Source organism: Carassius auratus, unplaced genomic scaffold (genome assembly GCF_003368295.1).
Source record: "Carassius auratus strain Wakin unplaced genomic scaffold, ASM336829v1 scaf_tig00214186, whole genome shotgun sequence".
NCBI lineage: Eukaryota > Metazoa > Chordata > Actinopteri > Cypriniformes > Cyprinidae > Carassius > Carassius auratus.
Window position 1 is genome coordinate 256,265 of NW_020527548.1, and position 26,501 is coordinate 282,765.

The following is a 26,501-nucleotide window of genomic DNA, read 5'->3' on the forward strand; positions in this document are numbered from 1 at the left end:
GAATGTGTTCTCCTCACTTCATCAGTGCCTGAGCTGCAGGAATCGTGCACTGGAGAATCATGGCTCACGGTATGTTAGATCTCTCTTCAGGGTCACGTGAACGATGATTAACACTGGACATAACTCTGACATATCGCACATCCCAGTGAACAAGGCTACAGTTCAAGTGACATTGGGGGAGGGTCAGCAGACTGCTGCAGGAAGCAGGAACTGAAAGAAAGGCTGAGCTATTGACCTTTCTCCTGATAATACACCTGTCAGTGCTGCTACGGTGGAACATGTTTTGTAGAGATTTGTCAGGCATCTTAGAGAAGACAACACACATTGCATTAGTTTGCTCAACAAATATTTATGCATCTATGATGAATGTTCAACTAGAGTCGATGTATCGTTGTTTCATATAAATCCAGCAGGGAATCTTTACAGAACATTCTGCATAGGTTCATACAATGCAGTATATTTTCTTTAGATGTTCTTTTTTTTTCTTTAGATGGCTTATTACCACTTAATTTCACCATAAACAAAAGCTAAATTGATGAAAGCTAAATTATGATTATGATTCTAAAGAAAAGATTCTTCTTTCTTAAGAAAAAACTAAAACATTTTGTTAATCAGTTTAATTTAGTATTAATAAAGACTTCTGTGGTCCTTAAATGTTTACTGTGACATCTTTTTAAAAGATGCATCATATTTTCATCATAATTACAGTACATACAAACCCCAGAATAATTTAATCAGTCAGTAAAGCCAGTCAGTATGTGTTCTGCATATCAGTACTCTGGTGTCGAGCGAAAATACTATTTAAACACATTTGATGAGTGTCATTTGCTTTTAGACAAACTTAACAAAACAGGTTTAAAACTTGAAACCATGATTTTCGATATGAACACTTCAAATAAATAAATGACATATGCCACTCGTGGGTTAAAATGAACACTGAAATGACAGACTTCACTTTTAATATGCATGACATCTATGTGCTTTTTATGCAGATGAGGGTGAGAAACGTTGATGTGAGAGTTTGTGTCCTTGTTTATGATCAAATGTCACAATGTCCCTTTCACATCAGAAATATCACATCATATCTTCTGAACAATACAAAAAAAAGCTGACCTTCAGGAAACTCTAGAGAGGGAAGAAAGCAGAAGTACAGCTGAAGAATAAAGGAAGAGCGGGTGTGCTTTTGTTTGGGAAATCCTCTTACTCTGGCAGTGCTGTTATAGCCTGTTATTCTGCAGAAACTCTGTGTGTGGTCCAAACTGAATGCTCATCAGGACCCAGTCTCATTTTTAATTTCATTTTAGCAGTCAAAACAAGTTTGAAAAGAGTTTGTGTCATACTCCTGAAATAACTTGCGATGCTTACACAATAGACATAAGATTTTGTGTGACTGTCTTTATTTCCTGAAACCTACAATTGAATTTATAGCAGCAGTGGATAGTAACAATTTAAATAAAGCTAAAAGTTCCTAAAAAAATACAACCCACATTAAGTGCTGCTTGACTTCTATCTCCCAGTTACATTTGAACAAGATCAGACAAAATATAACAAAATATTGAAAATTGCTAATGTATTAAAACTTACCAACAGCATAACAAAGCAGCCCATTCGTTAAAATATCTGGACTACTATACTGAATCACAATAAAGAGATAAGTCACCCAAAATGAAAAGTCTGTCATAATTGACTCGACTTGAATAATCCCAGCAGATTTGTACTATTCGGTGTTCAAACTTTGCAACTGTTAAAGACAAAACACGGTGAGAAGCCACTCGGATGTAGTAATGAATAATTCCATACCAACAGACTGAAGTGGGCGAGGTATTACATTTTTTATTATCCCATGAGCAGCACTCAACTAATCCCTTTAAATTCTGTGACTGGCGTAGGTGTGTGCACATCCTTCGCCCTTTGAAGTTTCAGTTAAAAGTGCTTCAATCAAGCACAGTCCAATGAGAGTTATAGAACAGCAGGATAGTCTGTGTCAGCGGAGGGAAATCCTCTCATACTCCAAATAGACATAGGTAACAGTTTAAATGTTAAAAGACCTCAGGATTGGATTTGTTCTCAGACTGGCAAGGGTTCCTCAGTTCCCTTTATTATTTGGAGTTGCAACTGAAAGAACCCGCCAAATGTTGTTTCAAGAATCCCTGCCAATGTCAATCTGTTTTCTGAACTAAGATAGTTATTTCATATCATTCAGAAATGTGTTTTAACTGGAGTTTTGTTTCTATTGCCCTCATCTAGAAGGTACAGTAGCACTAGGAGAAATAGAAAAGGGCCCAATGTAAAGCCATTGTGACTGAATGTAATAGTGCCTGGTTCATTCATTTCCTCCATAATAGATAAATTGATTTACTATATTACAGGCAAAGAGACAACACTAAAGCCATCTTTTACACTTTTCAACCAACAAATATCATACAAATATGGGAGCTTGGATAAAATGAAGTTCTACAACACCGAAAAATTTGCATATAATGGGACAGTTCACTGAAAAATTTTCTGCAGAACACAAAAATATATTCCGAGCCGATGTTTCACCTGTTTTTGCCCAAAGTCCAAAACACTGGCCCCCAATTAAATGCATAGTAATAGGAGTGTTGTAATAGCCTATAGATTGTGACCCAACTTCATCTTTGTCAAACACTGATTTGAGTCCACAAATTGTGATGAATCACAGTTTTTCACTTGATGCGACGACACTGTCTTCAGCCTTGAGAGTGCTTTGATGCTAGTTCTGTTAATGAAGTAGGTCATTATGCTGAAGTTGTGCTGAATTAGCATTCACTCTGTGTAAGAAAGCACACTTGATAATGCACTGCTGCTTTATCCTAACACACTGAGGGCAGGTGCTATTTTTCTTCTTTTGTGCAGCATTAAGGTTTTAATGAAATTGTATGAAATATTCACATATCCTGCAGACAAACTATAATTAAGCAGGCATATCACCAGGCTTGACACTGCATATTTCTGCAATGAATTCTCAAGGCTATAGAAGGCAGCTTGTATTGACTGGATAGTGTTTCAATGATAGCAGTACAGTGGCTTCTGTATATGTGTCAGAGGAGAGCATGTGTGTTACAGTGAGACTGCAGTAAAGTACATGTGATGTGTTTATCCTAATGCATGCTAAGATAAAATTATTAAAGCAGTATGGGAGATTTCTGTAGCCTATCAATTCAGAAGCCTCTGTTGTCCAAGCAGCATTAGTTAAAACTACGTTTACTGCATTTTGCAAATACCTTTCTGGATGGCTGTCTCCTCCACTCATAGTAATTATAGTAACTACTGTAACTAGGGTTAGGGTTGAATTCAGCTAACAGTCGTCTGATGGTTAACCAAAAAAATGAAGTTTCATGCTCATGTTGTTTCAAATGTGTTTGATTTCTTTCCTCCATGGAACACAAAAGAATATGTATTTTGAAGATGTTTTTTGCTGTTAATTTCCATACAGTGAAATTATGTTTTGTGACCATTTACAACAGGCCAGCTTTGCATTAAGCAGCTAACAAACTCTGCAAAAACCTTTTAATTTTGTGTTCTGATAAAGAGAGAATGTCGTACAGGTTTAGAGAAAAACATGATGAATATGATAACAATTTGTGGTGAACTATCCCGAACTCGTTGCATGGTGGAATTTATTTATTTATTATGATTTTTTTTATTTATTTGCTGTTTAACAACAAACACAGATTTGGCATTTAACTCTCAGTACTAACGTAACAACATGTAGTGTCTGTTTTCAGAAAACCTCTGTCTGTTCTGTATCAGAATCACACCATGTCCATTAGCATACACAGAACTGCTCTTTGTGTTATTAGCTTGTTAAAGTAACACACACACACACACACACACCAATAAGGGAGCTGTTTTTGATTTGTAACTGCTCTTAAATCAAATTCTGCTCAATCAAAAATTAACAGCTCTGTATAGGCTCAAGTTTATGTAATGTCACTGAGTCACAAGACTGATGTTAGTTCAGAGCATATATACCATATGACAGACTCCAGATACTCTATACTTACTTCCTAATTTCCCTAATGAAGTCAATATGTGATGTGATTTAGTGTCCGTGCTGAATTGTGATGATCTTCAACTTCAGTTCACTAAAATGCTGCTGATGATGGTCTTCTTCGGGTTGTCAAAGTCAGCCGTATTTATGTCACAGCAGTAATCCAGGTGGCATCTTTGCCTGTCATTCTGTCTAACAAATTAGACAGCTCAAGACATGAGCAACTCACTTACAGCTTCTGCTTCTTGTGACAAATTTAGCTCGGTAGCACCTGACAGGGAAAACTGCATGGACTGTGTCAGTTGATTACAAGCCACCATTGCCATTGTTTGCAGTCATTTCTTAAAATCAATAGTGAAAGTGTCTTTATGTGGTCGTATTGAACAGGGTTTGCCTTGTTTTAGGAAAGGATGGTAACTGACAAATGGAATGCTGATAACATTTTCACAGAATTTAGTGAGGTAATATAGCACACATCCCCCATATCAATCTCACATTAGAATAATACCAAAGAAATGTCCAAACTTATCAACTAGCTGGAAGCACATACATAGTATTTTTCCATTTCCTGACAGCTTTCCATTGTCCTATAACTTAAAAAAGGATGTTAATCAAATTGCTGACAAATTTAATGGCCAAATGTTTAGATGGAGTTTCATTCGATGGAACTTAACAATAATGCAGTTTGATGTGCATTGATGCAACTAGTTAGTAGGGATGATTGGACCTTAATATTAAGTGTTACCAAACAGCCACATTTCTGTAGCTGAAAACCATTCATTGTTAGTTCATGTTAATTCACAGTTCATTAACTAATGTTAACAAGCACAGCTTCTGAGTTTAATAATGCATTGGTAAACAAGATTAATAAATGCTGTAGAAGTATTGTTCAATCTTAGTTCACTAAAGTAGTTAACTAATATCAACTAATGAACCTTATTGTAAAGTGTTAAAAAAATAGCTTCTTTTGTATTCAACAGAAGAAAAACCCATACAGGTTTAGAACAACTTAAGGGTGAATAAATGATGACGGAATTTAAAATGTTTACTCAGTATTTATATCTCATATACAGGCAGCAGTTTGTTAATGGGAGGTGTACCATTACGTTTCTAAGCAAACTAAAAAAAAAAAAAAAAATCAAAACAAAACAAACTTAGAAATGATTGTGCACTCATGCAGTGTTTCATTTTGAAATATAATTTCAGCAAGATGTGACAAGTTGGTCTGTTTTCTGTCAGTGGGGTCAAAGGTTAAATGATGGTTATAAAGCCTTGGGTAAGAACCTGTTCAGCTCCAATATCTAACACAACTGTTCACAGAAAGGAAATAATACATGTTTTGTTAAAAACCCTACAGGCCTAGTGATAGCAGACAAAATAATTGTGTTTTTAGTTACCAAACTATTAGCAATGAATGTTTTTTAGTTGTTGCAAGACGCTTCCCCTTGGGCAAAAAACATGACAGTAAGGTTTGAAAGAAACTGCTTATTGTGCTTTGAGCTCAATTTAATTAATGTAATCATTATATCATGGAAAGAAGCGTGTTTCACCCACAGAGCCATGCACAGGTCATGCATCCTGTTTTTCAGTATGTAAAGAATGTGGATTTTCAGAATATATAATGTGCATAGATGGCATGAGGATCTACTTTCACTGTGAGCTGTTAATTTTTTGTTCAAAAATAGCAATGCAACTTCTAGCTACTTTTCAGGCCACAATAAAAGCATCAAAACATTTAAATGCATTGAAAATCAGAGGGCACACAGACTGTTATGTTTATGTGAATATGAGTAGCTCACAGAGCTTGAGCGTTGAGGCTTGGATAGCTCTCCTCACGGTCCACAACAGCCTTCTGTGGTGTTAAAGAATAAAAATACCACTGAACTCAAATCCCTCTCAGAGTTTTTGCATTCAGCATGCATTTGATTTAACCACAGTGGAAGGATATTCACTATAATGTTTACATGTTTTTGGTTACTTTCTGTCTCTTTCTTTGCCTTTCTTGGAAACGCTTGGAAGTTTTGACCACAGACAGCATTGCATAGCATTCCCAACTCCTAGATCCTAGATTAAATCCCTGGCAGGGATATTGAAATCACTTCATAAAAATCATGTTGAGAGAATGTTTTCTGAACTTCTGAATGAATAAAAATAAATTATATGAAAGACTCAGATTCAGCCTCACAATGATGTGTGCAGTATAATCCTGCCCTGTATTTATCGTGACAATGGAATTGACATTGTTTTGGTCAAAACGGCATGTTGCCTGGAGATGTTTTCACTAGTGAATGATCAGATGTGATAAAGAGAGAGAAAGCCTTTGCTCAGGGTCACACTCTACTAACAAACACTGAAAACTGATAAAAAGTCTCCCACCATTAAAAAAAAAACAGTCTTTATAAGCAAATAGGTTAAAGGCCATGCCAAGTCAAAAAAGTTAGATGGATAAGAATAAGGATATGTAAATGGTCTGTGTTTATGTTTATGGTTAATGAAGAAAGATTTTAAATATATTGCACTTCCATAAAGATTGATTCAAAGGTTACAGACTTGGACTTGTATTTTGATTTAATCTGGTGATTCAACAACCCTCCCAACACAATATTTAATTTTATATAATTCATTATAATACACCTCATAAAGAGACAGAATAGTGGCCAGATTGAGATCCAGTGAATATAAATAACAGGAGCATGAGCAAAATACACACATAAACGCTGTTATTGCTTTTATGCAATAAACAGAAACAGAAGGTGCTTTTATTTGCATGGCCTAATTTTACCTCAACATTTAGTCACCGTAGGGTGCCTTAAACCACCATTCACACAGATAGTTATAGTATCTGTTTGAAAAGAATATTTACGTCTTCTATAAACAAAGTAAATGAATCCATCTTCTTGTATATTAATGAACCCAGGTTACTGGAAAAATGTGCCTGTGGTGACATTTCTTCAAAATGGTCATGTTGCTTCTTGATAAAACATTAAAGCTTTATCGTGTTTGAAAATAAGGTACCGTCATCACTAAGCCCTACCCTATATCTAACTGATAGTGCTAACAAAAGCAGGTTTGCTGAACCAACCGTACCATTTTAGATCACTTCTCCAAGTCTTTGAGCGAGTGTTGTGGCGTGTTTCATGGGACTCATACCTGCTACTCTATATTGCATGTTCATTGTGTACCGGGTGAGCTTCGAAGCAAGTTTACTACATTAGAAAAGCTGTAAATATTGAGTTATGAAAATTAGACTGATGTTTGGGATGAGAGCAATATACACTAAATAGATTTTCTGAAATCAAATATTCCATATCTTATTAGGAATATATAAACCTATTAATTTGCCACTACACTAATAACCCATGCATCAGTTTGTATATGAGAGGCTTGGGTGGGGATTTTGAGCCAGATTTTTAAAAAATCATGGAATCCTGATCTTTTTTTATTAAATGCTTTGTTCGAAAGGTGTTCTTGTGCTGCGTTTCTTTAAAACAAAAGTCACTTGATTTGCTATTTTGGGATCTATTGCAGTGCCGTAGTTATACCTTTTAAGCAAACTTTATGTGCCACCATTTCTGTGGCCATTGTAAATTTAGTACGGAAGACTGAGTGTCTGGAAGAATGAGAGCGATCCTAAAACATCATAACAGCTGCATAATAAACCCTGCAAGCTTCTCAACCCTCATGCTATTATTAGTAAGTATTGATGGAGCTTTCAGGCAGGGATTACTTTGCATAGTGTTTTTTTTTAGAAGATTTATAGATGCTTCAAGGGACTTGTAAACACTGATAGATGCAGAACTCCAACACAGACGAGAAAATAAACTTGTCTTTTGCTTCCTGGCACTAATGACTTGAGGTGGTGCACTGCAGGGTGCTCTAAAATTAACCAGATGATGAGGAGGGGAGGGGAGGGGAGCAGAGCCGAGGAAAAATGCCTCATCATCTCCTGAGACACTGAAAAGACGCCCTTACATCAGTATCATCTCCTCCAGTCGTTTGGTCAGATTCCTTGAAAACAACACAGAGGCAGTTTTATCAGAGAAACCCATTGTCAGAACGGGAGATTTGGGTCTGATATCCAGGGCAGGACTCTGTTAGTCACACTTAACCAACTAAAGCAGGGGTTGCATATAAAAAATACATATAATTCAACAATTGACACACTTGTTGGCAAAGGTCAAACTAATGCTGTAGTTGTATAACAGTAACAAAGAATGATCGTGTCTAAACATTTATACAACTTTTATGGAAGATTTCAAATGACTAACATGCATTGTTTGTTTGAAGCTTACCTGTGATCATTCCCAAATGCAGTCACTGAAAAATGTGGAGAACTAAGCTCAAACAACTGTAAGGTACATAAACCTTCTATTGGTGTTTATTGGTGATGTTGAAAGCCCCGGGACAAAATTATCCCTCGTTTATAAGTAACTGTATTAGCACATAGTCTCAGTGGGTGTAGGATAGAAATATTTAAGGGATATTGTAATTTTCAAATTTGCATTGTTCTCACACCTACAAACTATACAATATGCATGTGCATCTATTGTATATATGTACACACAAAGTCACATAGACACAAAAACGTTTGATTTAAATGAGGACAGTGATCTGAGAGAACGTTGAGAATAGTTCTGGGTTGTGAGAACAAGTTGACTTTATGGGAAAATCAGAGCAACAACTTCTGAACTAAAAATGTTCCTTTATCCAGCTGCAGTCGAAAAACTATTTATATGTTTATTGGTGAGTTGCATCAAACACGCCTGTAGATATATTATTATATATATATATATATATATATATATATATATATATATATATAAAATAAAGATTAAATAAAAATAAATAATTTACATAATAAAAATAAAATAAAAATTAAAGCTAAACAAAAATATTTGATTTTGTTTTATAATAATAAAAGTTAACTTTGCTAATGGACCGAATTGTTAATAACCAAGTAAACTGAGTGTTCAGGTTATGCTTCTGTAAGTAAGCATAAAATGACCTACATTTCATTTGCCTTCTGTGCATCTAGGAATACAAAAGTGTGAAGAAACTCAAGGGTCTGGTGGTGGTTTAAAGGCATGCATCAACTCTCATCTCACACCATGTGCCAGATGGTGTCTTTTGGCTCCCCTGATAGATATTAATAGGATTTCTGGAGTTGGACAACAGGCAGTTGATAGACTGGATGCAATTTGAATGACAGACTGGAAAAAGAAAAAGATCTATGGGATTAATTTTTTTTTTTTTTTATATCAACTGATTAGAAACATAATAGCACACCTTTCAACCATCTTAAAGAGATATGATTTATGCATGCAGATGTGGTGAATCTCTGTTCAAAGCTAAGAATGGGAAGTTTGCCAGCCGAAATAGTGACCTTTATATCTCGGTTGGAAGTCTCAGCCAACTCCACTTGAATCTCTATTCAGTGCCAAAACCAGTGACTGTGAAGCGAGTGTAGACATGGGACGTCTGATAAATGGTTTAATGGTAAAACACTGCTGCACCCCTGCAGAGGTACATGAAACATACCAAGTAGTAATTATGTTACTCTAAACCTGAAATAATCAATTGAAGCTAATGTTTCTGACATCTGCTATTCTTGCTCATCTCTTTGTGCAATAGCTCATGTAACACACCAATAATAGTAAACCATTTAGATTAAGTATTTGATTCTAGACACAGTCCCTATATGTTTATAACAAATGATTGAAGTCTATATTTATTTTATTATTCATAATGTTTACTATGGGTCATGGAGCATATGCCCTTATCTGAGTAAGGCATGTTTCCAAGCAGGGGTTTAGGGGTGGCAGATTAGTGTCATGGCCAATCTCAAATTCAGTTGGTGTACAACACAATGGAGGAAAACAGCCAACGCGTTGGGGGACAGCACTCTGTAAGATGCTGACAAAAGCCGGGGTAAGGGGGAGGAGAAATTAGGAGGGGTGGGAAAGATCGGGGCAGCTGCAGGATTGGTGGCACACAGTGTCATTGTGTCTGACCTGGTTATCCTTCATGAGAGACAGCTAGTTGACATCAGTTAGTCTGCAGCCACAGAAGTGGACAGTCTGTCATGATGCTGCTTAGGAAAGACTTTATCTCTTATCATTCAAGTAAAAGACATCTTTAAACTACAGTGATCTCTGCCTGCACTGTCATCTCAAGACAGATATGGTGGTCTTCATAAGAAAAAACATTCAATCTCTGTTGTCGATATTTAAGAAGAAGGGTGAGTAGTTTCAAGAATTTATAGGCAATTATTCATATTCAAGATAGTGTCAATATATTGTCTCTCCGATGTGAATATATATATATATATATATATATATATATATATATATATATATATATATATGTTTTCTGTGTTCACCTTCCTGTATCTGTAACAAGTGCCTTCTCTTTGCTTAAAATGTTGACAAAACTGAGGGACTTTTGCAATGAAATGCTCATTATGACGTTAACAGTGTCAAAACGAATGCACCCAAACAGATAGAGATCATTATTACAGAGTAAAAATAGAATAAGGTTTTAAGTCCATAACCTTGATGTAACTTTTACTGTTTACACCTGAGGTAACAAGGTCAGAAGCCGCATACAGTTAAATCATTAGCATGCACACTAAACTTCATTTTACAAGTATAACTTTAGGATATATTGTTTGTAAATGTTGTCTTCATCCAGTACTCTTAAAATAAACAAAATTAAAGGAATGTTTCAGGTTAAATACAAGTTAAGCTTCATAAAAACATTTCATTTTTAAAATGAATGTGTTGACTGAAATCCACTTGAAATGGAAGTCTACTGAGCAATTGGTGAATATTTGCTGTATATTGGAGTATAAAATATATAACTGTTAATGTTTTGTTTTTTTTCTTTTATGAAAGAGATCCGTGTATTTAACAAAGAGCATTACTTTAATTTTAAAACTTGCCTACACTGTGTTTTGACTCTCTGTTGTATCACAATGCCAGTAGTCAGTGCCAGGACACCTGACTCCCCCCATGGGGTGGACTAAGAAACTTATAAGGTAATTTGACCGATTTAACAGTTAGAAATCTGCATAAATGGCAAAGAGGCTGAGGAGATCTCTTTTAAGGAAAGTTCCTGTCCTAAAACACCCTTATTAACTTTTGGAAGTAGTTTAAGGCATCCAGGAGGTATGTAAGGAATAGGATAGGGGTAGTTTGAGGCTTCTCCCTGTTCCTTTGAGAGTGCCTCAGTCTAACGACAGGCCATCTCTGGTATTTTAAGGAATTAAAGATCAGAAGAGATTACCTGGTCACAGAATGAGTGTGAAGCCCATTACTATGTTGGAAATCTACAATCAACATGTGCCACTATCATCCGTCAAAATGTGACTAGAATTAGCAGCCAGCAATAGCAGGTGTTGCTGTTGGACAGAGAGAGAATGAACATGGCATTTTACCGCAAGATGTCTGAGCTTTCACTGCACCTCATTCACATAATGGTTGTGCAGAAATCTTCAATCAGTCATGTTTCAAATTTTTCCCTGAAATAAAAAAAGGAGGTCAACTTTAGTTTGGGGAACAATTCTCACTATTAAATAACTGTTAACTATGCTTATTAATATGCTTATTAATAGTAAGGTAGTTCTTAAGTTTGGCTATAGGGTAGGTAGGATGTCTTCGATTAAGGCATCTAAAATATGGTCATGCAGAGTAAGGCATAAATATGTTCTTTATTAGTACAAATAAACATCCCATATGCTAGTAATATGCATGCTAATGAGCAACTAGTTAATAGTAAGAATTGTTCCCTAAACTAAAGTATTACAAAAAATTTGAAGGGGTATTTTGTATGATGTTGACTTTGCTGATGCATCACTGTTTTGATTTGATTGGAAGAAACGGTTCAATTTTCCTTAAATTCTCCTTAATAACTTTGATAATCTCCTGCTTCATGTTTAGGAGAAGTTTGGGGTAATGACTGCATCAATTTTTACATGAATAACAATACGTTGACCTTCCCTCTATTTTTAGCAGGCCAAAAGCAGAATGAGCAAGGAAAGCTGACTGTACACTACACAGCCTCCCAGCACTACCAGGAGAATGTGTTCATAGAGGGAAGCAGGCCACAGTACCTGGAAGACCTGCATTCTGAGGCCCAGGAGGGACTGAAGATACTACAGCAGGAGGGTGAGCTTTACTCCCACCTTAAACCCATATTTTTTTACACAAAACATACTGATCTATGACGACCTTAATGCACTGCTTAATGTACAACTGTGTTTTCTGATGCACCTCACTCAGTCTTTCTTACATGCAGAGAACAAAAATGGAGTGGACTTTCAGGATGATCAGACTGTGGTAATCCTACTAAGATTATATTTCAATATACATGGCAATTTCCAAAAATATGGAATTTTTATAGTATTAAAAATCCTTTTTTTTTTTTTTTTGGTATGTCAGATGATGCTTTAATCTAACATAAAATTAGACTAACATGAAAAGTTAAAATGTTTTCAAAACCCTTAAAATGGCAGTTTTGCCCAATCTCAGATCTCCTAGGTCTGGTATTGAACTTTCGACTGGATCTATAAAATCAAGGCATAACACTAAATCTATAAAATGAAAACATATATGCATAACTTGAACCTTTAATGAACACTTTTTACTGACGGCTTCCATTTCTCCACAGTCAGAGGAAAATACAAGCTCAAAAGAAAGAGATGAATCACTTGAGACTGATAGTACTGCGGGACACTCCGTCATTTCAGTGTCAACTGTCTCAGCAGTCTCTTTACGTCCAGTACTTACACGTCAAGGTATACAATGCTGACTTAAGAAGGTATAGAAATAAAACATGCTTAGTGACACATACTGCCTCTTTAGTTTTTTCCCTTTAAAGTGATTTCAGGTTCAATGATACATTTGTTTTCCACCATTATAATCTACACTGTAGTGGGGCAGTTGGAGCAAAACATGGCAGTGGTATTGCAATGCAAAGACAAAATCATACATTTTATAAAAACTAGCGATGGTCTGTTCCGTTATAGTTTCAGAGAAAATGTGACATCAATCAAAATTATATCAGTTCAGATTCAAACAGTTCAAACTTTTTTGTTAAAGGGGGGGTGAAATGCTCGTTTTCACTCAATATCCTGTTAATCTTGAGTACCTATAGAGTAGTACTGCATCCTTCATAACTCCAAAAAGTATTTCGTTTTATTATACGTTTTACATTGTTTGAACAAGAGCAGCATCAGCGACGACGTCTCTATGTAGTATGTATTGAAACTGTATATATTTGCTTAGCGGTTTTGGAAAATGACTAAGTTCCACTTTATGTCGTCTTTTTTTTTTTTTAAGGTGTACATGTGGAAAGTGCAGTTTGATGCCAACATCGCATGTTGTTTACTTGATGTGCTTACGCGCCGATAGCTAAGTTAACAACACAGAGATATCTGAAGCAGTTTTACTCACCGCATGCGGTTCCAACACACGATCGTGACCCTTTTTCGTTGGGACTGCATTATCTTTAAGAAATAAACGATATGCAAATCCGGCGTCAAACTGGGCCTTGTTTGTAAAACAAGCATCTTCGAAATGCAGGGAACAAAAACACTTGCACAACTCTGTTGATGCTCTGTAAAAATAAACTCCATCCACTGGTCCCTTAATGCTCTTTTTTTTTTTTGGTAATCTGTGCAGGGTTGTCTTGCCCTGGCAACCAAAAACACACTTCTTTTGTGACATTTCGCTTTCTCGCTCTGGTCAGTGAATGTCTTTGCTCTGCTCTACGGGAGCGCGCGCTCTTCCGGCAGAAGTGCCTTTAGGCCCCATATAAGGGAATTCTGCTCTATCTAACGTCACACAGACCCATACTCGAAAAAAAACTTTCCGAAAATTGTGACAAACCGGAAGTGACAAAACGTACAACTTAATTTTTGAAACTTTGTCCATGTTTAGCATGGGAATCCAACTCTTTAACAGTGTAAAAAAACTCAGTATGCATGAAATAGCATTTCATCCCCCCTTTAATGTAGTGTACCTATCACTTTGAGTATGACCTGAGATTTAATTGTGGAATAACAAGACAACTGAAGAAAACTCTATGATATATTTTGTCTTGGTATTCAATCTCTGTTCTGTTGTATCATTCCCTTTAGGCTCCACATTTAAGCCCTTGGACCCAGTTAAACGACTGGACAAGACCAAGAGGGGAAGTAGAAGAACAACTATAATGGGAATACCACAACAAGTACAAAGAGAACTGGGCAAGTAAAACTATGTTATTGTCATATATATATATATATATATATATATATAAACAAAATTTAAACATTAATTTGTTTTACTTCTATTGAAGAAATGACAAGAGGAACTACACTCCAGCAACGTCCAAGTGGAGAACATGATGGTGAAGTTGATTCCTGTGGCAGAGTTGCCCTCCCAACAATTGATGGAGAGCGCCCCTCAGTAAATCAAAAAGGAGCTCGTGTACACCTGCAGAACATTGAAGTTTTTCATACATCAAGAGATGAGGAGTTTCTAATAAACCACATCCATTCTGTCTACCAAGATGAGTTAAACCGAAAGCTTGGGATAGGAGCGTGCCCTGCAACGAGACCAAGGTCTCTTGCTGTGCCAGGGATGACCACTTACTCTTTCCTGCATGAGCCTCAAGGTCCCGTTATGTCCATTTCACCACAGGCAACTTATTTATCTAAGATTATTCCGAACGCAGTTCTGCCTGTTGCAATAGACATAATTGAAATTAATCATGATCACAGCCAGTGCAGTACGAATACAGTTAGCAAGAGTAGTTTAGCATCAGCTAGTCCAGCTTCTTTACGATCTGGAGGTGGCACAAATCAAGATCCAACTACCCCTAGCCCAAGCAGGAGCCATTCACAATCATCTGAGACTATTGTCTCGAACTCCTCCACAATCTCTTCAAAAGCAAAGTGTCTACCAACATTTGATGCCGACATCACCAAAGAAATTTCAGATTTAATCCCAAAAGACATAAATGTTACAAGCTCAAGTAGTTGTAAAAGCTTGAACAGTAACAGTACAAATCACAGACTGGACCACAGTGAGATCGGTGAAGCAGGGGTAAATGTCAGAAACAGCCATTCATTCTATCGTAATCTCTCTGTAATGAAGACAAAATTACCCCCAGCACCACCTCAGAGAACCTATTCCTTGCACCATGAAAAACTTAAGTGGAGATCAAGGGAACTGGTAGACATAAAAGATCTCAAACATATGTCCCCAAATGATGGGCAAACTGGTAGAGATCTTAGCAGTGCAAAAGACCATCAGTCAATCAGTAATGAGAAGAGTTCTGCCCATTCTTCAGTGCTCAACTCATCAAGAGACTTCCAGTCAGGTAACTCATCCCCACAGAAGACTGGAGAAGAATCTGGTGAAAACAAATTCGATAGGACTTTGTCTCCCTCGAGTGGATACTCAAGCCAAAGTGGGACACCTACGCATTCCCCTAAAGAGGTCAGTCCCACCTCACCAGGAAAGAGAAGAGTAAAGACTTTACAGCCTGAGAGAACAAGTGTACAGACCTCGCCGGTGGTTTCAGTCTCTTCATCAATGACATCTCTATCTTCAGTCACATCAGACACGGCACATCATGACATTCAAACCAACACCACCCCATCAGAGCCATTAAAGTGCTCCCCACCTGTTACAACAGTGAAAAACAAGGTGACACCAACACACCCAACTATTGCCCTTAGGGAACTGTTCAATGTTCCCCCTCCACCCAAGGTAAAAGCCCCATCTCCCCCACCCCCTGAAACCTGGATTCACAATAAACGAACACTTGAACTATTATGTGGCCCAGATCCAAACCACCATAGGTTACATCAGCTTCAAAAACAGCAAAAAGGGTCATTAACAGGTAAAAAACAAAACACAAATTCAATACACATCACTGAACAAACTTTACCAAAGATACAGACAACAGGAAAAGTACAGTCAGGGACCCAACTGGAGAACAAAGAAGCTGTAAAAGAACGAAATGAGTCCATGTCACCACAAGTGTCTGAACAAATGCTAGTAGACCCGCCAGATTTGAGGCAAAACAAAAGCTCAACATTACACAATGAATTAAATGAACTAGAAAGTACAAAATTCCTCAAGGAGGTCAACCAGAACATTCATACACAAGATCAGAGAACTGTAGAGGATCAAAAGGAAAAAGGAAGCCAAAAACTCCTTACAAAGAAGGTACCAACTATCAAAGTTGATCAAAGTATGCTGGCACAAACAAACTGTGAAGTCAAACCAGATTCTGAAATCGTGAACACAGCATGCACCCTAAAGAATGATCAAACCAGTGAGGAGAACAAAGGAAACTGCATTAAGGACATTCTCAATCACAAAAAATTGCAAACTCTCGGTATAGAAGTACCTGAGGCCAATGGCATTTCTCCTCCTCCTTCTCCACCTCCAGAACACCACCCTCCACCACCACCAACTAAAAAGATGTTAGGCTTCTCAGTATCTATACCACCATCTGATGAAGATGAACAGAAACAAGAAACAGAGGAACAGGTGACTCTCCTGGAGTCTACTTGGCCTCCACCACCTCCACCAGAGGAAGAGTCAACTGACTTGATATTTGAGGAACAAGATGAACTTAACTTCCCACCACCACCTCCCTCGTTTATCCACGAGCCCCTTTCAGAGATATCTATCAATTGCAATGACGAATCATGTGAACAGCCTGACAATATAGAACTGAGGTCATCGAATGCCTCAGATATGGCCAGCAGTTCAGACCAAGATTCCGAAATACATGCCATTCTGCCAACAGGAACTGTACAAAATGATATGGAGGACAGGCAACAAGATAAGCCTTGTAACAACGTGTCACACTTCTCTGTGGACGAAGATGGCATGGAAAACACAACTGTAGCCCCTCCGAGAATGTCCTCTCTTTTACCAGATGAACTTGTACAAGGGGAGGAAATGGCATCACATGATTCATCAGAGCAAACATCACTTGACACCGAAGCAGAATACACTAACGTGCCACTTGCAACTCCTCTTCCAGTGGAAGACCAATCCACTGTTAACTTCCGAAGACACCAGTGCCTCATAAACAAAGACAACCGGAGCAAAGAACTGCTGTGTCATCAAAAAAGCACACCCATTCCAAAGGAGGATGCCAACATTCCCCTCGTCACACCTTCCTTACTTCAGATGGTGCGACTAAGATCTGTAATTGTAGATGAAGATCAAGCTAAAAATGATAGCAAACCAAGTGTTGAGTCCACAACAACGGAGGATCACAGTATTACTAGTCAAGCAACTCCACAAAAGCCTATTCGCAAATCCTTGACCTTGAAGTCTAACTCACCTTCTAAGTCAACTCCTGCTACAACCACAGTCCAATCCATGCGTCTTCAAGAGGCCATACGTATGAAGACCGCTGCAATGTCCTCTAGTGGAGTACCTGCAGTGCTTAACACACGCTTAACCTCAACTAGTGATACTGGTCCACCTGTGCCATCCCCTAAATCACCAGATGGCTGTGACTTGCATATGTCCCCTGCATCTACAGCCAGCTTTATCTTCTCCAAAAGCACAAAGAAAGTTGTCATTGAAACACCCACTTCTCCAGAGGTCCAAGCAATCCTCAAACAAAGTCTTGCAGCTGAGATAATACAGATTTCCAACCAAGCCAAGACAAATGGGACAAAAAAGCCAATTAAGGTGCCGCCACCTGTTGCTAAGAAACCAGTGCATGGAACAAATACTCCCAACAGGACGGATAATGTAACACTGGACAAGACTGGGATCTTGACAAATAAACAAATGATGAAAGTCGAAGTTAATGGGCAAAATGATCAAGTGCATCCTGCTGGTCAGTAAGCACACTCATCAGGAAACCAGAAGCAAGCAAGTAAGGAACCATTCACGGGTTATTCTAGTTTGTGCATTAAATAAAGATGAAACTATGTAAATGATGATTATATTCATTTTTCAGGAAGTACAGAGACTGCATGTTGAAGAGTCAGGACACATGAGTTGAGTTTTGATTGGACTGTTTAGTCACAGTATGGCAAATACAAGAGGACAAAGCAAGTGATGAAAGCCCAAGATGGATCCTGTTCAAGGATCCATGGATACTTAAAAATACCATGGATACTTAAAAGCCTTAGCCTAGAGAAATGGCCTTCAAATGTATGCAAAAAAGCTTTTTCCCAATCTGTTTCATACAATAGCTTTATTACAGCTTTCAAGTATTTTTCTACACAAGTTTGTCTGCTCTGGGAAAAGTCACTTTTACGTTATTGTTGACTTATAAAAGGTAACGACTGCAAGATTGAACTGACATCTAGTGGTCACTAGTGGTAGTAATCACTGCTTGGCGTAAAAACCTGTGTTATAATTTTATTGACATATCCACATATGTCCAAGCACATAGATTGATTACTAGCTTTTAATGAAAGAAGTTGATTCTACTAACAGTTTTGAAAGTTTTAGTGCTACTGCAGTCAACTTTCAGAATTTGCTTTCAGAAAATATGTATACATGTACAGAACCATCTGTTACTTTATGAATGTTGCAGTATGCTGACCATAGCTGAAACATATACACACAAAACATTTACATATTTACCTTTCATTAGATAAAAAAGCACTTTGTAAGCTAAATGCTGCCTTTATTTTTAAACCAGCAAATAGGAAAGAGTATTACTGCTGTTTCTTCTAAAATTGATGTAAAAGTATGCATACACAAATTCTTTAAAATCGATTTACTTCAAGGTGGGAGTAAAGAGAATTACTACACTGTTTAAAAATAAATAAATATGCATTAAATATATTTATAGATTTACTTTTCTTTTTACTATTTTTAAATTCTTGGTGCTTTTCAACATCACTGACAGCCATACAAACATATCATATATAAGCCCCCAAACCACATTATATTTTTTTTCTGATGGATGGAAATCCTTTTCCTGTTATCTGGTAAAGCTACCACACCGCTTTTTTTCATATTGTACAACACAATACATACGTGAATTGTAATTTACATGATCTTCTATCAAGCATTACATTTAATTGTTCATATTGTGAAGTTTGAAAATAGGCTCCCAAACTTTTATTGTCAGTTTCATATATTTCAATATTTCTTTTCAGCAGATCAAGCTGTAAATGTACTTTCAGAGACATTTCCATAATTATATCCATAATGACATATTAGAAATAGTGATAAATCATTGCTAATTTCAGTGAATTTGGTTAACATCAGATGAGTTCTGAATGTTATATTACATGAAATTTCATGTTTGTTTGTTTTTTTCCTGTGAAGTACTCTTCATAAAATATGTATCCGTAACAGTTTATTGTGTATAATATCTCTAAACCATGGTTAAATCGTTTCATTCACTGATCATTGTAACCAATTACCCATTTCCAAACATGGCACTACAGGAGAACCTGAGTTTTAGGATAACAGATAAGCTCCTGCAAAAGTCTTCATTTGTCAGTCAAACAAATGAGCATTGCATTATTTACTGCAGTACTTTGTGTAAAACATCCTGGACGGCAATACATGCAATGTAAAGCACAGACAATAACCATATGTATTCTGCAGCAGTAATCATGTGCTTTTAGATTATTCACAGGTTGATATGGCTGAATGGGACTGTTGAATTTAAATAATGTCATTATAAGCCATTTGCTTCTCCATTAGTCAGTTAACAGTTTTGGATGGCAATGATGAGCAATACCTGACACTGTGCATGTCACAGGGATACCTGGCTGTCATGGAAACTCTAGCTTTGAAGATTTCAAGAAAAAATTTGTAGACATCTAGCAAATATTTCCACCCTTCAGTGTTTTGCAGGTGATCTGTCCAAGTTTAGTCATCAGATTTTGATCTTTCCATTGTGCAACACACTCGTCTGAGATCTTCAGATCCACCTGAAGAGATCAGTCAAATCATCATACTACCAAGAATGAGACACAAATATGAATGTTTTAAGAACAAAGATATATAAAACTCACATACCTGCAACTTCTCAAACACCTTTTTCTTTGGTTTCAATTCATCATCTGGTTTGCCTGATTCATATCCTTCAACATAAACACGGTCTCCTGGTGCTGATCCTTCTGGTGGATCCAAAGGCTCCACTTTCCTGGGCTCTTCCTCACTGAAGGCCATCACATTTAGAAACATAAAAAAAAAATAACTATGAGAAGAACTTAGCTGATTGAATGGAATAGTTGAAATGTGGTTTATCAGTTCTACTAACATTGAAGCACAGAGCAGCATGGCTTGGGATTCAATCCCCCTCATCTTTTGGGGCTTTAGGTTGCATAGTAACACAACAAGACGGTCCTGAAGCTGCTCCTGAGAGAGGTAGGCCACCAGTCCACTCACTACAGTCCGTGGCTGTTCCTCGCCCACATCAATCCTCTCTAAATATAGCGAGTCTGCATCTGGATGCTAACAGGTCAAGACACAGAGTTATTTAAACAGCTCCTTACTAGTAACATTAATTGTACAAGTATTGTTGGCTTTCTCTACCTTTTCTACACTGATGACTTTGCCCACTCTGATGTCCAATCTGGATGGGATGACGTCCTCCTCATCTGCGGTTTGTTTAGGGTTGCCCTTCGCTCCTCCTTCTGGGAGGCAATGACAATTTAAACTGTGTGTAAATGGATGTGCAAGTTCCTCCTTTCTCTAAAACTCAATCTAGAACTTGAACAAGCACTACTAAATGGCTTCATAAGCGTAAATGATCATGTCCAAAATGTTTTAGGCATTGTGTATTTTCGCTCACTGTTTTTAGAGGGCTCTGGGTAAGCTGATGCTGTCAGCTTCTTCAATTCTGGGGTCTCAAACTTCTTCCTGATGGGGTCCAACAATTTGTTAAGAGCAACCTCTACTGAAGCCTTCAGGTCACCAGGATGGATTTGCTGCAGGTTAGCAATGAGGGGTCAACATATGATGCTCAACTCAATATAGGTAAATATATGTAATTTGTACATTAAGTAAATGTAAGTAATGTTTAAATACTTCTGCAGCAAAGTCCCTCTCCACTTCCTCATAGTCTGTGTAGACTTTGTCGCCTCCCCACTTTGGATCCCTTTTAATAATAAACTCTGAAATCATAACACAACAACATTAAGCACTTCACTAGATGTTCTTGTTTCCAAATTTGCCTGAGCTCACCTGAGTGCAAAGGGAATAGCACATGTTTAACAAAGGACAGAACTCCATTATTCTCCACATTTCCAGGCTCACAGAAGGCTTTCTTTAACTTCTTCTTCACCTCTTGGTTCTTATCCAGCAAGTCAATCTTGGATTCCTGTAACAGATATGAAAGTTTGAGAATTATGAATGGGAGTAATATTAATCCCGACACCTGGAATATAACTTGGTAACACACACCTTTAACCACAGTTTTCGGTTCAGTTTAAATGAAATAGCACATCAGATTATTTTTTGTGATTTATCATGTAATTTAAAAAACCTCCATTACACTTTCATTACACTGTAGAAAAAAATTGATTATCATATGTCTACTTCAAATTTCTTTGGAGTGAAGTATTGATTTTATGGATTGCTCATTATTAGGGACTATAAATAGATGTAATGATTGTTTCATTCATACTGAACGTGGCAAGGGCGAGAAACTCCACGTGCGCATCACAGAAGTAACAGAACTAATAACACTTCAGGAAACCCCTTATTTAGTAAAAAAACATTCAGCTATTCATGTGAATAAATTAAAAGATAGAAATGCTTTAATTGATGAAACTTGAAGACATTAAACACTCAGCTGCACCAATGTATAGTTTATCTATGTTCTTCAAGCCATCTTGGGTATTTTCATAATAATTCTGTATATTTTTAATCCATTGCTAATTGATATGGCCTCTTTACAGTTTAAAATATATTGTCTGCCTCATTCTGTGATAAGAAGTCGCATCAGATCATGAGAGCAGGTCATTTCAAACATTCAACTGGTTTTGTAGAGTAATAACATGTTCTCTTTTGTTGGACAACAGGTTTAGAAATGCTTCTCATTACATAAGCCTCTATCCCATCACGTCAAACCAATAGGATTCTTTGATTACATGAATCAGTGTGACTGTTAAGCTTTATCTTACAGCTTTCTTGAAATCTCTGAAGGTGTGGATGCTACAGTACCTCCTCAGAGGAGCTCATCTTGCCCCCCGTCAGTCCAGGCACCATTGGGTTCATCATGTGGATACGTTTGGTATAACCGAGAGAGGGCAGATACTGAAAACAAAAGAGAAAAAAAAATATTTGTGAAAAAAAAAAAAAAAAAAAAAAAAAACCTAAATGTATCCAGCAAACACAACATTTTTCTCTCTCACAACAGACAAGGAAGAGAAGACAATGCTGAATAAAGTCGTAGTTTTTGCTATTTTTGGACCAAAATGTATTTTCGATGCTTCAAAAAATTCTAACGGACCCTCTGATGTCACATGGACTACTTTGATGATGTTTTTCTTACCTTTCTGGACATGGACAGTGTACCGTACACACAGCTTCAATGGAGAGACTGAGAGCTCTCGGACTAAATCTTAAATATCTTAAACTGTGTTCTGAAGATGAACGGAGGTCTTAGGGGTTTGGAACGACATGAGGATGAGTCATGAATGACATAATTTTGATTATTGGGTGAACTAACCCTTTAAGGGGACAAACACAAATAACAGATCATTTTGGCTCATAACCAAGTGGCAATTTCAACAAGCTATAAAATAATTATCTGTGGGGTATCTTGAGATAAAGCATAATATATACACTCTGTGGAACAATTTTAAATATTGTATCAATGCATTCTAAGGCACCTTTAATAAAAGTTATATTTTTAATATAAGTGAGCCATTTTGTTGTCCATTCAAGCAACTAACGCCGAATTAAGCTAATTGCTAATTGATGCTAAAATGGGCACAGGCATTTATAAGCTATTTAAAAGCAAAGGAAAGGTAGGAAACCCCAACAAACCCCACCTTCCGCTGATAACAGTATTAACGGTGTCATTACATGTCAATTAACTGCTGGAAACATTTCCTCACCATCACAACCCAACTTGCCAGACATATCCGATGCATCAGGAACGATTTGTTTTAAGACGGATTAATATATTTCGCTTTGGTGTATGATTACAAGGAAATAAATACCAGCTTTAAATACTGAAACATCTTTTTACAAATATAATAATAGAGTTAGATTTATTTGTATTTCCTACTGGTAAACTAAAGCAAAAGAAGAAGATAAAAAAAAATATTAAATCAAATATTTTTGAGAAGCATCTATTGTGCCTCCTTCACAGTACTGCATAGTTGCACATTAAGTTTAAAACTGTCATATGGAATAAGAAATGTGTAAAAATAAAAAGTACCTTCTCTGCTAATGTGAAGATCTTCCTTTGGTCCACACCCCCGAACTGAGCATCTACTTTTAAGTACTCCTCGTCCAGTGCCTGATAGAAATAAAAAACAATGTCACAGTGTCTGGAACAAGCAGCAAATTAGAATATAATATAATATATCCACTTATAATTAAATGTAGTTTTAAAAAAAGAGAATAAAGTATTCAGAAGTACTGACAAGTACACAGTAACCAATCACTACCGTTTTTTTTTTTTTTAATACAGTAAAAACAGTAATCTAGCAATATATTAATTTAAAATATTGGCTCATGTAACATTTCACATAATCATCATGTTGGAAACAGTTTTTGTGGAAGAATATTCAGTTTAAAAGAAAAAAAATAATGCATACAAATTATGTTAATGTCTTTACTGTCACATTTGATCAAGTCAAAGTGCCCTTGCTAAATGAAAGTATTAGGCCTAATTTCTTTCCAAATAAATAAATTGTAGAAAGTGTAGAAATACATAACAAGTAGCATCTTATATTAATGGGTTGTTTACTGGCATTTGCACCAATAAGGGAAAAAAAGCAGGTTTTGAAAACGTTCACATTATTAGTTAAAACAAATACATACAGACCCTCTCTAGAAGACCACAGATATGAGGAAAATGTCAGCAGAAGAAGATCTGCACCTGTAGTCCAGGATACAGCAGGCCACTCAGAAGAGGATGCTCCACCTGTTTGACCACCTCAGCACCTGCTTTCTTGGCATCGTGTTCAGTGACCATGGATGAGAGCCGGTAAACATCCAGAGTGTACTCTCTACAATAGATCAACCACACAAAACAGTTGCCTTCTTCAACAACAACAACTGCAAACAGCTGGTAAAATGTCTAATAAAAATAACTTATACAATCTGTTTCCCAGAACAATGACTAACACTTCCTAAAAACCATGCTCTTGGTCAATTATCATTCATTGTAATTGTTTGAAATCCATAGGTACACCATTTCAATAAACAAGAGCAGCTACCTGCTGAGCTGATAGTCTGTGCCTTTAACGAATCTGAGTTTGTCAAGGGGAACCCCAATGCTCTCCAACATGGCCTTAATGACCTGCTCATAATACTGCACCCTGAGCTCCAGCAGCTCCCAGGGGGCCTTCATGTTGTCCAGATAGGCATGGAGATCAGCAAAGAGGATGGTCACCTACAGAACAGAAACATTAATAGTTGTACACACCAATGCCCCGGTCCACTGTTCAATCATTAAAACATGTACAAGTACGAATATAAGTTCATATCTTGAAATCAGAAACAAACCTCGCAGCCTGCTTTTAGGAAGTCAGCGATCTTTGACATGGGGACAAAGTAGGCTACATGGGGTTTGCCAGTGGTTGCTGTCCCCCAGTAGACCTTCAGTTCCCTCTGTTTTAGGATCTCCTTTAATCTCTCTTCACCAAGAACCTCCTGAGAACACAACCGAGGCAGAAACAGTTAACAGAAACTGACAGAACAGACTCCTCATTGACGGTGCATGCAAAAATAATGACATAAATAATTTTACATGGAGATCTACAAAACAATAACAGGTATATTTCAGATGTTAAATGTGTTTATTAGCTGTTGCGGCAAATTTAGGAATATCTTTCTCACCTGAAGGTTTCTGGTGATGAGCTGATGCTTCTCATCAGGACTCCTCTGATCTCCCATGATGTCTGCTGCTACTGTGCGAATTAAGTAATAATTACAGGCGTATATGACAAATAACTAAGATAAACTCAATTTGTGGCCATATGTCAAAACTGTTATGTTAAGGATTAACTTAGTTATTCAGCCTTGCTCTGAATGAACCGCTGAGAATGACCTGTCTTATCCATTTCAAAGAGCGATCGAAACACTTCAACACAGGCTGTGGGTCGGTGTTACAAGTAAAACTATTTCTACAAAATGTCAGTGATAATAGATGGCGAAAGTTCAGTAATATTATTAAAAAAATCCTATGAAATCTCACCGGTGTAGCTCTTCCGGTTGAAAGATTTCATCCGGTATTTCATAATAAAAGCCCCCCATAAATATTTATTTATATGAATGAAAGTTAGTTTATACATTTATATACACTAGTTTACAAAAATATGCATATATAACGGTTAAATAATATATATATAACTAAATGTGTATTATTATAATCTATTTGGTTTTGTGACGATAGTGTTGCATCAGCTCTGAACAATCAATGGTCCAGCTGTTCAACAGCAGGAAGAGTAATCGAGTGAGCTGCTGTCTGTCTCCTCCAGGGGGCGCTCCCAGACCGAGCGTGTTGAAACCGCAAGCTTTTTCAGGCATTCTCTCCTTTTTGAATTCAAAAGTATATGAATTCAAATATATGAATTATATGAACACTTTGAAAACGAATAGATACCGCAGTCCATATTGTGTTTTAAAACTTATACTGATATTTTCTGTACACTGAAGGAAACCACAGTGAAAAGGAATTTTGATTTCGTACGATTTGAATAAAACTTATTGTCCAAAATAAATAAAGGATGCAAGCTCTCCTTCTCTAAATAAACAGATATATAGACAGACAGACATATATTTTTATATAAATGTTATATGTATAAAATGTTTTCATATTTTATTGTATAAGATGCTATGTGTGTGTTTTGGTAACATCATTTCTTTTCAACAATTACACACAATTGCACTTAGAACAACTCCATCCCACCAAAAAGCACACACATCTATGTACAAATGTGTATAACAAATTTGCTCAATATATGTATTCTTTTTTTTTTTTTTATATCAGAATACGGAAAGTGTAACAGATCACCAAAAACCAGTGTTAATGAGAATAGGGGACAAAAATGTTACAGATGCATCAATACAAAATTGACACGTGTTATAAAATGCTATTAAACATGCACTGAAAAAATTTCAATGTGCATCATATGTACATATGCACAACAGAAGACATTTACACATTATTTACAAGCCATTCCATTTCACCAAACAGAAAATGTAAAACATGACTTCATATTTTCAGATGTCTATGTACATACAGTATATCACAACACTTACAGATGGTATAGAAACCCTTGGCATTCAGATATTTGACAAAGATG

The 26,501-nt window shown here is 36.8% G+C and overlaps 2 protein-coding genes across 9 annotated transcripts in view; one reads left to right on the top strand and one right to left on the bottom strand.

Moving 5' to 3' along the window:
- Positions 1-18,837, top strand: part of LOC113091472 (uncharacterized protein KIAA1522 homolog) — a 36,966-nt gene extending 18,129 nt beyond the window's left edge. For 2 of the 5 annotated variants that reach the window (XM_026257024.1, XM_026257027.1), the window contains 6 exons: positions 12,025-12,180; positions 12,311-12,351; positions 12,683-12,809; positions 14,154-14,261; positions 14,354-17,914; positions 17,999-18,837. In XM_026257024.1, coding sequence (XP_026112809.1) covers positions 12,025-12,180; positions 12,311-12,351; positions 12,683-12,809; positions 14,154-14,261; positions 14,354-17,883 — 3,962 coding nt within the window. In that variant the 3' untranslated portion in view covers positions 17,884-17,914; positions 17,999-18,837. Of the gene's footprint in view, positions 1-9,838; positions 10,254-12,024; positions 12,181-12,310; positions 12,352-12,682; positions 12,810-14,153; positions 14,262-14,353; positions 17,915-17,998 lie in introns of those variants that run through there. The other 3 variants (XM_026257026.1, XM_026257028.1, XM_026257029.1) reach the window with 2 other exon arrangements.
- Positions 18,393-25,415, bottom strand: LOC113091473 (tyrosine--tRNA ligase, cytoplasmic-like). Of its 4 annotated transcripts, none has more exons than XM_026257032.1 (14): positions 25,391-25,415; positions 25,033-25,103; positions 24,700-24,846; positions 24,411-24,586; positions 24,071-24,200; positions 23,405-23,485; positions 22,180-22,272; positions 21,199-21,334; positions 21,043-21,128; positions 20,807-20,942; positions 20,548-20,648; positions 20,273-20,466; positions 20,029-20,170; positions 18,393-19,940 (listed from the first exon to the last, which is right to left on the bottom strand). In XM_026257032.1, the coding sequence occupies exons 2-14, from the start codon at positions 25,087-25,089 to the stop codon at positions 19,830-19,832; spliced, it is 1,590 nt and encodes a 529-aa protein (XP_026112817.1). In that variant the 5' UTR covers positions 25,090-25,103; positions 25,391-25,415; the 3' UTR covers positions 18,393-19,829. The 4 variants fall into 4 exon arrangements, with proteins under 4 accessions (XP_026112817.1, XP_026112818.1, XP_026112816.1 ...); XM_026257033.1 differs by having other exon boundaries at positions 25,033-25,100; positions 25,391-25,409; XM_026257031.1 differs by lacking the exon at positions 25,391-25,415 and adding an exon at positions 25,244-25,384 and having other exon boundaries at positions 25,033-25,100.
- Positions 25,416-26,501: the final 1,086 nt, after the last annotated feature.

Bases quoted from the DNA above. Each gene is read 5' to 3' on its own strand.
- LOC113091473 (XM_026257030.1), bottom strand. The intron at 21,335-22,179 runs GTACTGTAGCAT...TATCTGTTACAG, and splicing joins AGATGAGCTCCTCTGAGGAG to GAATCCAAGATTGACTTGCT. The intron at 20,171-20,272 runs GTTAGTAGAACT...GATGGCCTTCAG, and splicing joins ATGCTGCTCTGTGCTTCAAT to TGAGGAAGAGCCCAGGAAAG.